The sequence below is a fragment of the Mauremys reevesii genome, linkage group 2 (genome assembly GCF_016161935.1).
Source record: "Mauremys reevesii isolate NIE-2019 linkage group 2, ASM1616193v1, whole genome shotgun sequence".
NCBI lineage: Eukaryota > Metazoa > Chordata > Testudines > Geoemydidae > Mauremys > Mauremys reevesii.
Window position 1 is genome coordinate 197797397 of NC_052624.1, and position 17785 is coordinate 197815181.

General features: G+C 38.3%; 1 protein-coding gene across 2 annotated transcripts in view; it reads left to right on the forward strand.

The window, feature by feature from the left end:
• The window catches only part of PTPN2 (protein tyrosine phosphatase non-receptor type 2), a 58324-nt gene extending 43811 nt beyond the window's left edge, over positions 1-14513 (forward strand). Inside the window, exons 7-10 of one of the 2 annotated variants that reach the window (XM_039523232.1) lie at positions 782-940; positions 6033-6226; positions 9849-9950; positions 14154-14513. In XM_039523232.1, coding sequence (XP_039379166.1) covers positions 782-940; positions 6033-6226; positions 9849-9950; positions 14154-14175 — 477 coding nt within the window. In that variant the 3' untranslated portion in view covers positions 14176-14513. Of the gene's footprint in view, positions 1-781; positions 941-6032; positions 6227-9848; positions 13529-14153 lie in introns of those variants that run through there. The other variant, XM_039523231.1, reaches the window with a different exon arrangement.
• The last annotated feature ends 3272 nt before the right edge of the window (positions 14514-17785 follow it).

The following is a 17785-nucleotide window of genomic DNA, read 5'->3' on the forward strand; positions in this document are numbered from 1 at the left end:
TACCCACTTCGTCGGATGCATGTAGTGGAAATTTCCATTGGCAGGTAGGGGGTGGGTGGGTGCGTGCGTGCATGCGCGCGCGCACACACACACACACAAGCAAGAAGCAGGCTAGAGATAATGAGGTTAGTTCAATCAACTCAGATATTAGGAATGGCAATATACAAAAAGCTGTAGGAGAACACTTCAGCCTCTCTGGCCACACAATAGCAGATCTTCAGCTAGCCATCCTGCAGCAAAAAAACTTCAGGACCAGACTTCAAAGAGAAACTGCTGAGCTTCAGTTCATATGCAAATTTGACACCATCAGCTCAGGATTAAACAAAGACTATGAATGGCTTGCCAACTACAAAACCAGTTTCTCCTCCCTTGGTTTTCACACCTCAACTGCTAGAACAGGGCCTCATCCTCCCTGATTGAACTAACCTCGTTATCTCTAGCCTGCTTCTTGCTTGCATATCTATATCTATATATATAATATACACACACCTGCCCCTGGAAATTTCCACTACATGCATCCGACGAAGTGGGTATTCACCCACGAAAGCTCATGCTCCAAAACGTCTGTTAGTCTATAAGGTGCCACAGGACTCTTTGCTGCTGTTTACATAAGTATTTTAAGTGATTTATCTCTTGAGAAATAAACTTAGAAATCAGTTTCAGATGTTAATTTCTCATACAGTTATAACAGAAATGTGGTAGAAAGGTGAATGTATATACTCAGTAGAAATTGTATGACTCAAATATATACTAAAAAATTTCCTTTTTGGTACTTTTACAGATGGAAAAAAAAGACCCTTCTTCTGTGGACATTAAGCAAGTATTACTGGATATGAGAAAATATCGCATGGGACTTATTCAGACGCCTGACCAGTTAAGATTCTCATATATGGCTGTAATAGAAGGAGCAAAATTTATCATGGGGGATTCAACTATACAGGTAAATGTTTAGAATAAACTGAATCTACCGTAAAAATCCAAATTTGCAATGTTTATATCAATGGGTGATTCAATTTTATGTTCTCTTAGCTATTTTAAAACATGTCATTTCTGCATTGGTTAAGCAGATAAACTTGTCTCTTAATTAAACATCAAAGGGTGTCTTGAAGATACCTAAACAGCTTTGCGTCTCAGCTAAATTTGTAATCCTATATTTTAGTACCCTGCTCTGTGATATATGGCAGGCATACTCTGTACTAATATAAGGAAGGTTAAATCAGTATCTTCAGCTTTTTTAAAAAAACAAAAGAAAGGTGGTGTTTTCAAGTGAAATTGAACAAGGATCTTTTCTCCCTGAATTACCTGTACTTTGTCTGTTAATAAAATATTCTGCTGCTGAAGATTAAAGTTTGCTATCAGGTAATATTTTTCTTACTGTTATTTCATTAACCAGCTATAGTCAGTATAACCAGATAGATGAGATTAATTGGGTTTATTTAATGCAGTTCATAAGGTTCAATTTTATAAATCACTAGTTCTAAACTTTGTTTTCAATGTACCTTCCGATAATAACACTTACAATAGCTTCAGCCACTAAAGGATGTCTTGTCAAGGAGACACAGAACTCTTTTTGTATGGTAGATCATGTTGTTTTTTCAGCAAGAGGGGAAAGAAAAACAATGTACTGTAGACAAGTGTAAACTTGACAAACCTACTCCGCTTTCAGAAATAGGATGCCAAATTCAATGTAGCTTTCACTGATTGGGTATTTAATGGAAAAGTTGTGGATGGAGGTGTAGATAACTTACAGCATGTTTATTACAGCTATGCTCCAGCTAGCTGTCTTGTCAAATGTTTCCATCCTACACGCATTCTGTGTTTGTATGTAAATAAATAATTTTACACAACCACTAAACACCAAATAGGTGCAAGGTTCACACTTACACTATGTAAGAACTAGGTGGTTGTATTCTGACACAGCCTTATGACCAGCGTTATGACTATACTTAACTGTTTACACCATTAATGATTTTAGCCAAGAGAGACACTTAGGAGTAGCAGTCATTTACTGCAGGCTGCTTTTGGCAGAACTTGGAGTTCACTTCCTGAACATCTTGCTGCTTTGCATACCAAAGGCCATACCTCACATTTCAGTAATGTCACAGTCAAATTACTGAATAGTCTGAGAGACTTTTTTTTAACTGACATATAAATTCCCTCTTTTTAGCATGTGCATTTCCTGAGGCCCTGAGAAATGTATGGACTACTGTATCAGTTTCTCAGAATAAATTTTTGCAGCAATACATACTTTTTACCATCTTCTTTTGAAATGATGTGTGAATTTTGGCGTAAGCTTTATGTAACTTTTGGAGAATATTTTGGGGTAATTTTTTTTTTAATCTCAAGATTTTATTCTGTTAGTCCATAGCTTTCAAAATTTAGAATAACTATTGGATATTAGTATTTTTTTAAATTATTCTTGGTTATCAGTTGTATACAACTTAGCTCCCATATCTTAGGAAAAATGGAAGTAAGACTTTTCAAAAGTGTACTGTTCTTAACAAGTATTGAATTTTTTTCTGTCAGTCTTGGAATGAATGAAATGTTCAAAAAGGAAAAATGAAATGTTAAGGATGTGATATCACATCCTTCATATGTCTCAATGTGATTGCAAAATATGCTGGTACATAATTGATCCCATTGCATTTAAGAACTTCATGAACTTTTGGGTAAACAAAGATGTCAGCTTTAATTTGAATTTTCCTTGCTGCTCTTCACAATTTTATTTAAAAATGTTTTTGTTTAGCTTAACTATAGCACAGGAGAAAATTGTTACTTGATTTATTGTATGTGATGGATTTAAGTTACTTGCACAATAGAATAGAAATATGGACATTGATTTTGTCTTGTACAAATATACTTTGGTTTCATGTGTAACTTATCAAATGGTAAATTTTGATTTTTCTTCTTCTGTTCAAGATTTTTTTAAAAATTGGACTGAAATGTCAACTTGAATTGTTTTAATTGACATCCAGAAACTTTATTTAAAATGCCCTTTAAATGTGTTTGGATTTTTGGTGTCTACTGAAAAAAGATGGATGGATTTTTCTGCTCTCATTTGTTTAGAAGGATCTCTGGGTAGGCTTAAGAGTAACAGCACTGAATGTGTGCTCAGGCTGTTTTTGTTCCTAGTTCTTTTCTCTGTATGTATGCGCCTGCTTGCTGCCTGTCCATTTAGTTTCAGTTTCAGCTTCGATGTTGCTGGGATAGGGCATGTTGCATCAACAGTGAAACTGGTTATTTACAAAGTGCTGTCAAATGCATATGTTAAACTGAAAATGTAAAATGGAAAGGATTAGAGAACTTTTCTCTAATCAGGTTAGGGATTATTTGGAACAGTACATAAAAAACCTTGAACATTGTAGTGTAGACTGCCTTTCTGGGACCAGCGAGAAATAACGTGGGCTATGGCTACGCAAGAGAGCTTACAAAGTTCTGCCGTGTAGCTGCTCTAAGATGACAGGAGAGAGCTCTCTCATCGACTTCATTAATCCACCCCCAGCGGGCGGTGGTAGCGATGTCGGCGTGAGAAGCTCTCCTGCTGACATAGCACTGTCCATGTCGACCTTTAGGTTGACGTAACTTATGTTGCTCACGGGGTGGCAAACCCCTGAGCAGTATATGTTATACCGACATAAGTGGTGGTGTAGACATAATCATAGTGAAGGTTAAGACAAACTCCACTTCTCTTGTGTTAATGTCTCCAGTTTTTGAGGTTTTATGCTCAAAACTTGTAATCATGAAGTCTCAAGGGGCTGCCGACGTAGATGTAATTACACAGCGTACTGTGTAAGCATTCTTCCAGTAAATGAGACTGGCTTCCCCTATACTCAATCTCTCTGTGTAGTTGCCTGACTCTTTTTCTGGAAAGCTCTAATGTTTCTGTTTACAGCAGGCCTTTGAAATTCACTAGGGAGAAAACCCTTTGGCTAGAGAAGTGCTTTTTCTTCGTCCCATGAAATTCCATTTAAGTTTGGCTGAAATATGAACTGTTCAATTCCTATTTCCCTTCTCTTGCTTGTGACCCTCAAGGAAACTGGCATGAATATTGTAAAGAGATTGCTGATGCCAACACAGCACATGGGTATTTACAAAGTGTACTGGAAGCTGCCAGGGTAGTGAGGAAGGGTGGGAAGAGTTGGTACATGGCCTCAGCATCCCATCTCCTCTCCACTCCCCTGCGGGCCAGGGCCTTTTGGGGAGGTAGGTTGAAGAGCCTGGGTGCCATACTCCCCATGACCGTCTCCTGGATTCAGCACATGGTGCTAGCTGCTACCTGCTAATGTAGTTAGTCCTGTAGCTAAAGTGATAGCAGTCTGTGTGCTGCAGTGCTGAAGGTTCAGGTTTCAAACCCTGCTGAAGATGCATGATATGTGGGTTGGTGATCTTTACTTAATAAAATGCTTTCCACCTTTAATCTGCTGGCACCTTCCTTGTCCCTGTCTTGCAATGTTTATATAAGACCATAATCACCTGTAACTGTATTTTATTTAAATATTTAAGCACTGTGCCAGCCCACCACCTGCATCTCACTTTGGGTCCACAGGATGTGAGCACTTTTTTGAGGTTTTAGAAGTGGGGCTAGCAGCTGACCTTTTCAGGGAGTGGGGCAGTGGAGCAGGGAAGCATTTCCACCATCGAATCCAATAAACTCTATTTTTGACATCCACAGTGTTCTCAGCTGTTTTTTTGGTTTTTTTGGGGGAAGGAGGGGGAAATTGTTTTAATATAGGTTTCTAACTGGTGACCATCACTTATGTATCACAATTTAGTAAAAGTTTGCCTGAATAATAACTTCACTCTTGGTGGATAAATTATCCTTTGCAATGACAAGACTCCCTGGCAAACTGTTTGCATTTTGAGCTCTATCTCTGCAAATAAAACACAGGTAGCTAGGGAAACACTTGTTTAAATGGAATCTTAGCTTTCCGGGAGTCATTTAGTATCCACTTTTGAGCTCATCAGGCAACAATCCATAGCAATGTTATCAATACACAGTTAATTTTCTAATCACTTCATAATCTGCAGGATTATGAATGCTGATTGCAATATGTAGTTTTCTAATAAAGACTCCCACATCTGACGCATCTGATACGCACAAATAAAAGGTTTTGTTTTCCTGAAGGGAATCTAATCTGTAGTCCCAGGAGCAAGGCATACTAGTTCATTAAAGGAATTAAAAAAAAAAAAAGTATCCTTGTTTAGTTAAATAGTTAAAACTATTGGAAATTCCAAAGGGACTATGTATTTATATGGAGGTGTACAGCTGTACTTTCTTGTAGTTGTCAGATCATCTTGGACATTTTATCCAGTTCTCTGGATTTTACACAGGTTTATGACCAAGGTGGCTGATAACAAAAGCTTTGGATTTACATGGAGTTGTAGAGCAGCAACGCTCATATCAGAAACTGTCTTAATCAAAAAACACTTTTCACATCTGCTGTTATCTCTTGTGAAGAACACTTGTCAATATTTTGTCTCCTGCAAATGGTAAAGAGATACCTAGTTACACCACTGTCACTTTTTAAATACTTTTTTCTTGAATAATGATTTAGCATTTTTTTTAAATTGTTGTAGTATTGTTTCTTGCTCTTGGGCATTACAGAGAAGGCAATGGTTATCTGTTTAATCAGATCCACTTTTATAGATCTCTGCAGGTATTCTGTCATGCTCAAGAGCTTTACCTTTTTTATTGCCATGAGTTTATAGCCGTAACTCTCACTTGCAGATTTTTGTTAATCCTGGACAGATTTCTGTGCTGTATACTTCTCTAGCAACCGAATTTCCCTCAAATTAGTCTTGGTTTTCGTGTTACCTGAAGCAAGACTGATGGGTGTACTTGTTCTCTGTTCAGTGTAAATAAGGGTATCACTGTGTGGCTTACATCTTTGTTATCTAGAAATTAATTTTTATGTAATTTTTTTAATTTACATTTTTATGTATATGATCATTCTGTGGAAGACTTCTTTATTCAAAGATACAACTTTCACAATCTTGAGAAATGTTATTCAAAAATGTGTTCTCACCCTTAGAAACGGTGGAAGGAACTTTCTAAGGAGGATCAAGCACCACGTTCTGAGCAGTCTCCTCCACACCCAACCAGAATAAATACAGAGAAGTACAATGGGAATAGTGTGAGCGTAGAAAAACAGGAGCAAATGGGGGAGAAAACAAATACTGAACTGTCCACTAAAGTACAAGATACTATGGATGGAAGCATTGAAAGGTAAGCAACATGGAAAATTACTTGGGGCTGTGTTTTTTGTTTTTATTTTATTTTTTTAATACAAGTCCTCTTATCCTGGAGTGGGGTTGCCAACTGTCTAATCACACAAACCCAAACACCCTTGCCCTGTCCTGCCCCTCCTCTGAGGCGTTGCCTGACTCACTTCATCCCCCTTTCTGCATGGCTGGCTTGCTCTCCCCCACCCTCACTCACTTTCACCAAGCTGGGATAAGGGGTTGGGGTGTGTGTGGGGGGAGGGGGCTCTGGGCTGGGGCCAAGGGGTTCAGAGTGTGAGGGGGCTCTGGGCTGACCTTGGGGCAGAGGGTTGGGGTGCAGGAGTGGGTGCAGGGTGCACGCTGTGGGAGGGAGTTTGTGCTGGAAGGGGCTTAAGGCTGGGCTAGGGGGTTGGGGTGGAGGAGGGAGTGCGAGGTGCAGACTCTAGGAAGGAATTTGGGTTTGGGAGGGGGATCAGGCCTGAGGTAAGGGATTGGGGTGTGGAAAGGGGTTTGGGGTGCTGGCTCTGGGAGGGGGATCAGGGCTGAGGCAGAGAATGATGGGTGTAGGCTCCGGCCAGGCAGTGCTTACCTCTGGCAGCTCCCAGTTTGACTTCAGTAGCCTCAGGGAGATAGAGCCCGATTCCGGTAGACTCCCAACAAAACCGGGAGGGTTGTGTTAGACATGGTTTTATTCAGTCTTTGATAACACTTTAGTTATTCCCTGTTCAGTACTTTTAAATAAGTAGGCTTTAAGAAAAGAAGAGAAAACAACAAGCTGGCTGGGAATGGAAAGGCTTACAGCACAAGGTTTAAAGTGTCATTCTTCAAACACTCTAGAACAACAGTTGAAAGGACTGAACTACTCCTTCCATCTCATTGAGTTGCTAACTTTGGAGCTTACTGTTCATTAAGGCTTCAAACTTTCAGATAAAAAGGCTGTCTAAGGCCTGGTCTTGACTTGAAATTTAGGTCGACGTAGTCACATTGCTCTGGGCTGTGAGAAATTTCACACACTGTGTGAAGTAGTTAGGTCAACGTAACCCATGCTATAGGTGCAGCTGGGTCACCGCTGACCTAGCTACCACCCCTCAGGTGGGGGTGGGGGGAGTAGATTTACTATGGCAATGAGAAAAAATCCTTCTGTCACTGTAGTAAGGGTTTAGTGTAGACCTGAGAGGCAGTAGCTAGGTTGATAGAAGGGGTTAGGTTAACCTAACTACTTCATACAGGGTGTGACATTTTTCACAGCCGTGGGTGATGTAGCTAGGTTGACCTGAGTTTTAGGTTTTAGGTGTAGCCTAGGCTTAAGTGTCTATGGTACAAGTGCTACAGCAGCATAGTTGTAGCACTGCAGGCGTGCCATTGTTGCCCTTGTAGCAATATACAAGATACAGACTTCTGCTAGAATAGCAGTGTTGGCCAAGGGTGTGAAAATGTGTGATCCCCTAACCAGTGTGTCTGTACTGGCTGAAGTTTCTAATGTAGATACAGCTATACTAGCAAAATTGCATTTATATCAGGATAGCTTGTTTCATTTATGGGAGGAGGTTTTACTATGCCAGTACAAACAGCAGTTTTGCCATAGGGTTGCCAGTTTTGGTTAGATGTATTCCTGGAGGTTTCATCACACATCACAGTCAGATGCACAAATCAGGTGACTGCTTGGCTTGCAAAGGGCAGAAATAGTAGTGGTCCCACAAGTACATGGCATCAGTTTTTCACCACAGTGGTAAATGCAGTGCTAACTTCTCTAAATAAACGTTTATGGTATGAGTTTCAGAAGTAGTACAACCAATAGGCCCAACAGTAGTCAGTGGGAGCTGTTGGTGCACAATACCTCTGCAAACTGGACTACACAAGGGCCATATTTTATCCTCCATCTTTGTACCAACTTCCCATTGTTATCAGTAGGAGGTTTGTTGTGGGTTGAAGGTACAAGTAGTGTGTGGGTATGTTTTCACTGTATCCTTGTTAACTCAAGTGATCAAAACCTGAGGCTGAGCATCCTGGTTAGCTTACTTCTGGTGTGAGAGGCCACAGAACAAAGTCATACTTGAGTTACTGTGTCCTCACTGGTTCTGCACTCGGCACTGTGTATTGTTAGGACCTGTGGGATCATGTCCCATGGTTCTTTCTGTTGCAATAAACTGAGCTGCTCTGATCTTTCCCAGTGAGTTATGGGAGAACTTGTTTGTTGTTTTAGGTACTTGGGGAATTGTGAAGACACTGGAGGACTATCGGCATCAAGTGATTTAGCCTGTGTCTTCACTGGAAAGTGTGTGGGTTATCAGTCTGAGGGAAAGCGTCACTCTGGTTGTAGCCTGCAGCCTCAGATGTGCCAGCCACCCCAGACTGAAAGTACCACTAAACCAGTGGTTCCCAAACTTTAACAACCTGTGAACCTTTCACTAAAATGTCAAGTCTCGCGAACCCCCTCCTAAAAATGAATATATCCAGGGATTTTTCTCCTTTACCTGAGTATAAAAAGCAGTGATCTTGGGAATATGAAATTTGTTTTTATGATGCACTATTTATTAATTATTTATCATTACAATATTTTTATTACATTATGAAAACAGCAACACTCTTCCAAGATCTCACTTTTTGTAGCTTGTATCACTTTGAATAAGCCTGTTCTAAGACAAGGCTCCTATGTTTCATCAAGGAGTATCAGATGTGAAACAGCAGGAAGGTATTTAAGAAGCCAACTCAGAGTTCCTCCTACACAAGCATTCAGGTCTTGAGTAGTCCAGGCAAACAACACACGTTACAAAAAAGTTGAAACTTGTTCTTCATAATCATTTTAAAAACAACACTAGCTGCCTATTTAATTTAAAAAACAGCAAAAAATATCCACCTCCCTTTCCATTTCTTATAGGGAGTCTTGAAGTTTAAATCTCCTCAGTGTGATAGATATGCTTGCTTTGATCTGCTTAGCTCTTGGAAGTCCAGGGGCTCCAGGCTGCTGGCCCTGTGCTGCCTGGGGTCCCTAGGAACAGCTCTGTCCACCATAAGGGATTTTTTTCCCCGAGACCCCCCTGTAACATTTCACAAACCCCAGTTTGGAAACCACTGCACTAAACTCATGAGAGGGTTTTATGTGTGTGTGGATAAGAGGGTTGCAGGCAACAATGAAGAGCGAGCCTGAGTTACCTCTTCAGTGAAGATACCCTCAATGAACGTTTTTTTGTACATTCTATATATTCTGTATTAATATAGAAAAATACATATACATACAAAATACAGAAAAACCTCAGTCACTGAATGAAGCCAGAGTTCTGTTGGGGGGGGGGGGGGGGGATGGGATCTTGCAATTAAGATTATCATGCGCAGGCAAGAGGGGGCAGAATTAAGGTTGCAACTCTGGTGTTGCCTAAGTTTCTGATGTTTGACTTGGCAACCTTAATAATGTTAAAACAGCGTGGGTATTTAATGAAACTGTTCAGATAATTAGAGTAGCACAGAGTAAAGACCATTCTCGTCAACATTCCCTCCTTCACTGTTTTAATCCTAAATGGCACAAATTGGTTAACTGTTCTGTGGGTTGGGTTGGGTTGTGGGTGTTTTATCCTAATCTCTTGAGGAATTACTTCTATTCCACAACCTATTTTTTTTCTCTCTCTTAGTACTGTTCGGAAACGGCTGCGAGAGGATAGAAAGGCTCACACAGCCCAGAAGGTGCACCAGATGAAACAGAAGCTAAGTGAGACTGAAAGAAAAAGAAAAAGGTGGTTATATTGGAAACCTATTCTCACTAAGATTGGGTTTGGTACAGTCATTTTAGTTGGAGCTTATTCTTGCTGGAAACTGTATTTTCAAGAACATTCCTTGTAAGTAAAAACTTATTTGCACTGTGAGCCTGTCTACGGTAGCAGCTAATCTTACTGCAAGTCAGTCACTAGGGAGTTTGACTTTCAGCAGCAAACTCCTTAACACCTAAAATCGGTGCAGTTTAGACACAAACTAGATAAGTGATGTAAACTGATCAGTCAGCATCTCAGGACTTTCACAGCAGGTACTTCTGAAACCAAACGGCAAATTGCTACCCAGAATAAAGTTGTTCGTTTGTTTGTTTTAAATAAACAGGTACAAACTTTGTAACTGTATTTATATACTTTTAAAAATGGTATTCCACTGAATCTAGATAGATAGACCCTGAGCCATGAAAATTTAACTATCGCGGCTGTCTGGGGTTTAATTTACATGCCTGACATAAGCAATAAACAGTGTGTTATCATTTACATTATTAATGCAAAGAACTTATCCTTAAATGTGTGTAATGTACTATTGACATAGGCATCAACATTTTATATTCTTATGACCCAGGATAAATATATTTTATAATTGCATATTTAATCTTACTTTTTGTAGCTAACTGTACTTTTAAAAACTTAGTGTGTACAAATTTATTTGACCAAAAAAAAAAAATTTGATTTTGGAACTAAATGTAAAGGATCATTTGTGCACAGTGCATCCATTCCCTACGTTTCAAGATTTTGAGACTTTCGATATGAGCAGCTAGGGTTCTGATGAAGCACTTTTCAGTTTCTACTCTGTACGCTGCATTCCTTTTATTTATTTATTTTGTTTTGTTTTTGCGGTGTCCTTATTTAAAGAAGCTTTAAAATGCCCTTTTTTTTTTTAAATAAAGCTGTTTGCTAGCCCTAGACCTAGAGGCAAATTGTTAAACTGATTAATGGAAGTTGTATTAAGACTTCAGCTACTGTCTGAAGCTCTAGTTTTGTTAAAGTTCTGACATTCCATTAAATGTGAAATGATATTTTGTGTCTCATCTTATTATTTTTTTTTAGTTGTATTCTGTGTAAATAATAAAAATCTATCACCCATCAATAATGGCACATTGAATGCAACTTAAAACTGATTTAACTTTGTGGAAAAACTTGTTTAAAAAGTAATGGAAAGCATTAGCTACAGAATATAGATGAATATTGTCAACTATTTGATAACATTTTATTAACTGTGACAAAGTCTTAAGGATGCCAGATCTATTTAAGGTACTTTTTTAATTTGCCTCTCACCATAGTAAACACAATAGTTAGCCACTTCATCAGGAATAGTAGATGAAGGAAGTACTTATTTACCTTTGGATCAGTTTGAGATGGATCATACATTTTTCACTGTTTATACAAAAAAGTAACTCCAGACAGTGTGAATAGGAGTAAAATGTGTAATTCTCCTGGTATTAGTAGAAGAATGAGACTTCAGGTGATAGGCTTACAGTATTCAGAGCTGTGTTTCTGTAAGACTGCCATTAAAACAAAATGGCAACTTGTACCGGAACCATGGCAGAGCCAAGATTTAGTAATTGCTTTGGCACATACAGTAAGTTTGGTTATTTGTTGTAAGTAGGTATTTTAAGGATAATACAATAAAGTTCAGTAATGCTAAATTCAAGACCGTAAGCAATTGAGGGGAGAGTGCAGATTTTGTGTTTAGGAAGGGCTTGTCCCAACAAATATCTATTTTTTTTTAACCTTCAGCTGTTCTAACGCTAATCAACCCCCCAGCCTAAAGGCAGTGCATTAGTCTTTCCATCATATATCTTCTAATCTTCCAATATTTCTTTTCTTTTCTAAAGTGTCTTACAAACAGCTGGGTTTTATTTATGGGAAAATGTATGTTGTGCCATGAAGTACTATTATAAAAGTGAAATAAGATCTTCATATCCTAAAGTGCTTAAAGGAAAACAGTTAAGAAAAAAAATCTCCAAGAAATGATGATATCCCTTTCTCTGAAATTGCAAGTCTCCATTTATCTCCTGACTCAGCAGCAGGATTTTTCCAGGCATTTTCTGCTTCCCTCTGATGATAAGCTCTAAATGCATCTTTGAACACCCTAATTTGAATTCTTATACCTGACTCCATCTAAACTCTGTCTTCTACATTGCCCAGACCCCAAGAACACTCTTGGTCTCTTGGGAACGTTCATGTATGCTCACATTGTGTTCACTCCTTTTCAGACCACAGAGTAGCATTTGTAAATGAATTTGGTAATTCATGAGTAAGCTGTGTTTGGTTGGCTTGGCTGCATCATTAACAACCAGGCTGTGAAAACATCTGTAACAATTGTTAAGGATCACACCAGTGACAGGCAAAAATATTTTAAATTCTGATCTGCTGCGGTATAAGGTTGGGAAAGAAGCTTAAAGAATTAAGCCTTTTACCACATTCCAGGAAGGAGCTTTGTGTAAAATCCTAGTTCCATTTAAAATCAATGGCAAAATGCCCACTGACTTTTTAGTGGGGTTAGGATTTCCTCTTTTGTCTTTAGTTCATAGCACTTTACAGGAAGGTGGTTGTTACAAAATCTAGGCTATGCATACTTTGCTGTTTTTTATGGCAATTAAGTCAAAAGAGAACATGAGACAACAGTCTTCACTTCTGAGATATTATATCCTGATTGGCGCACTAGTTCTGAAATGCTGTTGAGCTTCTGATTTGAATCTTGACTGTGATCCTTTTTCCCCTGCATGTATTTGTTTTCCAGAATAATTACATATAATTGGAGCATAGTAGAACTTATTTTTTTTAATTGGATCACTTTAAAGCTGACATTCAGATGATTAGCTTCATACAAATCTCATTCACCTTTTACCAAGTAACAAACACCTGAATCTCCGTTATATGTAGCACATTCTAGTTTTATAAGGATTGGAATTTTGGTTTTCTATTCGATTTTTTTTTTCTGGCAGGGGAAATCTATTATTTGCAATGGCACCACTTACTGTGTTGAGTGCCCCTCGATCTTTTAAATATTTTCCCCACTACTTGTTGAGCAGGAGTTATCCAATAGCAATAATTAAATACAGTCTAACGTAAAGATTTGGAGAAATTACAGGTGCATTTTAGGGAAATTTAATTTGCAAATGAAACTTATTTAACTTAATTAAACTTTTGGAACATTACATGTTCCATTTCATTAACTGATGTATTTTTATTTTTATATAGTATTTTCAAAATATACAGTATAGTGCAAATGGACAATTAAAAAAGGCAGGTAGGTATGAAAAAGGCTTGAAGTATAATAGAGGCCAACAACATTGTACCTTTTCATTTATTAGACTTTAAATGTCAGATTTTTGGATGACTGCACAAGAAACTTATGTAAATTGATTGAGGTAACTCATGGGAAAAATTGTCATTGTGGTCAGGTGATTTAAACTACAGGGTGGAATTTGGCAAAGTTATAATTGTGTGATAGTCTTCCTGCCTTTTAAAGCTGTTTTTTAATTGGCTTCAGCTCAGTCTCACTCTTTTGTGTACTAAAAATAAATGTGTTCAAAATATTTCATCTGTCTGAGTCTTTATTTGCATTAAAAGGCCTGATATGTGGAAAAATCTTTTTAACATGCTGTCAATTAACTTTAAGAAAAAATTACTGTGCTCTGGAAGAAATCAATGTGGGTTTACGAATGTTGGTTCTTTTCATTTGTTTCTGGTCATATAGGATTTGCTTTATTAAAAATGTTGTTTTGGAATTCCCTCATTCGGACAAGAGAATTTAGACTTGGAATGTCACTTTGCTTTGAACTGTAACTTCTAAAACAGGACTGGCATTCAGATTTCAAAAAGCAGTTATTAGGCCCTGGTCCAGCAAAATACTCACGGAGTCCCACTGCAGTCAATGGAACTACTCACATGCTTAAAGTTAGGCATGGGCTTTAGTGACCTGCTGGATTGGGGAATCTCCAACCTGCATTTGCCTTATCTCTTCTGAAAAAGATTTGGCATTTCAAACAGTTTTACTATGGATAGTAATGGAGTAAATAGTCTGAGAAACGAATGTGAAAAATGGGAACAAATTCTCAGTTTGGGGGTTTGCCGTACAATTATAGTGACTTCCAAGCCCTTAGTCTGTATTGATTTTGTCTTTACTGAATCGGTGACTTTGTTTTGCGTTGTATGTCGTAGGCCGAGACTGACTGACATCTAAACCTCCAAGTCTTGTGAATATTCTGCATCTATAAATTGCAAACTATTGACATGCAAGGCAAGATATGAACCCCTCTCCGGGAACAAAAGTGAGGTCTGATAAATACCAAGAAGGCCTCATAATTATCTGTTTACAACGTAAACTACATCCAGGGGATGAAGAACACCACCAGCATGCTACTTTGCAAAACAAAATAACTTGCTGTCTTCTGTGTTTTTTATAATGCCTGTATTAATTGTAGAAAGATGTAAAAGAAATAAACTAGAAAATACTTTGTACTGCCATTTTTATTGTATTTTTATACGATTTTGGCAGCATTAAATATTTTTTTAAATTGACAACATACTGTTGTGTGCGCATTATGTTAGGGAAAAACTATTAAACAGTATTTCAAGAAAACTGGGATTTATCTCAAGGCTTTCTTTTTCTTACCCAACTGGAAAATTACAAATTTGATGCTGAGTATTGAGAGAGCCTCCATTAGGAACTCTGCCTGTTGTTTTCCAAACATTCCGGTCATAATGAAAACAAGGATACTTGAATACTTGGTTAAGTAACTCTTTCCATGTCTGTTCTAATCTTATGCACAAGATTCTTGCACTGGATTTTGCAGAGTAAGCTGCCATATGATGTTATGGTTGGATTTCCTTATTTGTCCATTTAAAATCTCAAACTTCTATTTCCCACAGGCATAACTGTTGCACTATGCCAATTACTGCCAATGGGCGTCTCTCTATAGCTTCAATGGGTTCATGCCTTTAAATTAATATTCTATGTATACTGCTGAATTTACACCTTAATATTTGTGCAGTATGGCCAAGTTAACAATCACTGTAGGGAACAGAACTGAGTTTCATATGCCAAATTCAGAGGTAGTGTGCAAGATAAGTGAGTCTATTAGAGTTCAAAGAACCTCAACAAAAATGGTTGTAATGGTTTATGTTGGAATAGCATGCATACTGAAGGACCAGAAGTGTAAATCCAAAGTAGGCACTTCTATACCTATACTCTCTCATTAGTTGCTGTTCTTCATGCACCCTTCTCTTCCAGCCACTCAGAATCAGTTAAATCAATTTAATTGACTCCCTCAAACCCATGTACTGATCTTGATTGTTTTAGCACTTGATTGTGTGGCAAACTAGACCTGGATTCTGCAGTCCTCAGGAAATTCTGTGGCAGCTCAGGTGAACTTAAAAATTGAGGGGTTTGTTGAATTAAAAAGGAAAGTCTACAAGTCAATAGAGTAACGCTTTGTAAATTATTTTGATACTCAATTTCTTTTGTGCTGTCCATACTTTGTTTTTAGGTTGTAGCAGACTTCTGTATTGACAGTATCTAACTGCACTTCTGAAGCAGTCAGGGGTGAGGAGGTAGTGTTGGAACTGGGTCTTAAGTGAGGAAGCATGTGAGGTATTTTGAGGTAAGCATATCTAGTTTAATGTTTCTGTTGAAATGAGCAGTAGAGAAATACTTAATGTTGGGTTTTGAGCCCCCAATTCAGGAAAGCATTCCTACTCAAGATAGCACTAAAGAATGTTTAATTGCCCTGAATTAGGGATGCTTTTCTGAACTGGGGCCTAAATTATAACTTTGGTTTTAGGCTTAATATCTTTTGAGATTACTATTAATCATGGAGATGAATAGTTCATGCCTCAGAGCTATTGTTTCAGGCTGTGTGGAGACTTAGTTACCTCGGTTTACACTTCACTTATATTTTCAAGGCTTTCTTTGCACCCAGGAGGCTAGAAATACTTGTTAAAATGAAAACTCAGAATCTAGAGCACAGTTTTTTGCAGCATATTCCATGGCCGTGAACTACATAGGACCATACTTACATCTCTTTACGTATTTCTGTGTAACCCCCCATGACTTTCATGCCTTTGAATCCCATAACTTCATATTAATTGGGCTTTCAAAAACAGGAGGTTAAATTAATGAATTTAGATAATGAAGTAAACATTGTAAGGTAGGATTCTTGTAAGCCTACAGATCTGAAAATCTGCACTTGTTTTTCATAGTTCCTTTATCATGCTACTATAAATATTCATAATACTTTTACCAATGACAGAAATGCAGCTAGCTGCTTTTTTGTGTGTGGCAATTTGGATACAGCCAGTTAAAATGCGGTGGTCCAAATCCTACAATAAATGAAGTACTTTCTTTTAAGTACTTAATACAGTACTTAAGTAGTGAATGCTGACTTAAAACTCATGACCTTTTTTCTGCCTCAGCTTAGGAGTGAATTTGTTTTGGAAATTGATAAAATGTAGCTTACATGTTTGAGTTTTCCAAAAAGGAAACTAAAGGATTTTCATACTTTTTTTGTTTTTGTTTTTGGGGTGGGGGGGAGTGCACTAAACTAAATATTGTATACAAAATCAGGCTGAGGCTAGTGGAGACATGCAGAATTGAGTAATCTCATCAATGCTCACTCTCACATCTGCTGGGAATGATGTTGCTGCAGGGCCTCAAAGCAATCACTTTGATTCCCAACAGCTGAAACTACTCAATAGGCCCAGCCAAATAAAGAGAGCTTATGGGAACAACTTTTTTAAAAAAGGTCAAAATGAAACTGCATTGTACAAGGCCCATAGAGCTGGAAAAGGCCTGAGGTAATATTTTTTCACAAAAACAAGCTAACAATTATTCTGCGATCTTCAAATGCCTGTTTGAAAGGTCCAATGTTGTCCCTCAAATCCGTGTCATTCCCACTAACTTCAGAGGGCACTCTACTGTATTTGTATGAGTAGTAGGCCCCAGTCAAGGAGAGGCTTTGTGCTTTATAAATACCTAGTAAAACATTGCCTACTACCTGATTGCAGGAACAGGGCCTAAATTAAGCTACTGGGTGTAATAAATATGAAGTAGTGAAGGTAACTAGTATATAGCTGTGAACTTCAGTTTGCAATTTGTAAGATTTGGTCTTTTGGATTTAAGAGATCTGAAAGGAGGTAGATGTACAGCTGCCAACCCTTACTGACTGTAGTGGGACTATTCATGAGTAAATGTACAGGATCAGGGCCTTCCTGAAGAGCTTTTCAGAAGCAGGTCAGGGTAACAGCTTGTGGTACTAACGGACCCCACTAAAGCTCTTTCTGCAACATGACTCACCACAAGCAGCTCTTGCACTCATTGAGGACTGTAACTGTTTTCTTAATTTGATGAATGTTAAGCCTTGGGTCTTGTCCCAATTCCCAGTTAAGCATTCTGGTTCCCTAAATTCTTGCAGCTTCAGTTAAATACAGTAGGTCAGATTCTAATCTGTTACAGTGGTGTAAATCTGAGGTGCCTCCACTATCTTTATTCAAGTAACTCCAGGTCCCAACCACAGGAACCAGGTCTCTAATCTAACTCAGCATTTTTTCCTTTGATTTTCAATTCAGTCCTGCAAGGGGTGAGCCCTCAGGCTAGGATCCAACAAAGTTCTTAAGTATGTGAGTACTGTTGATTTTAAATGGGACTGTTTGTGCCTCCAGTTAAGTAGATTGCTAAATACTCAAGTTGTGTCCCTCTCCCACCTTTATACAGTTAAGTCCTTAAACTTGCGTAATGTTCAGCTAGAGATGAGCTGCTCCCTACAAAAGTTATAGGTAGTACTTTTCTTCCTGAA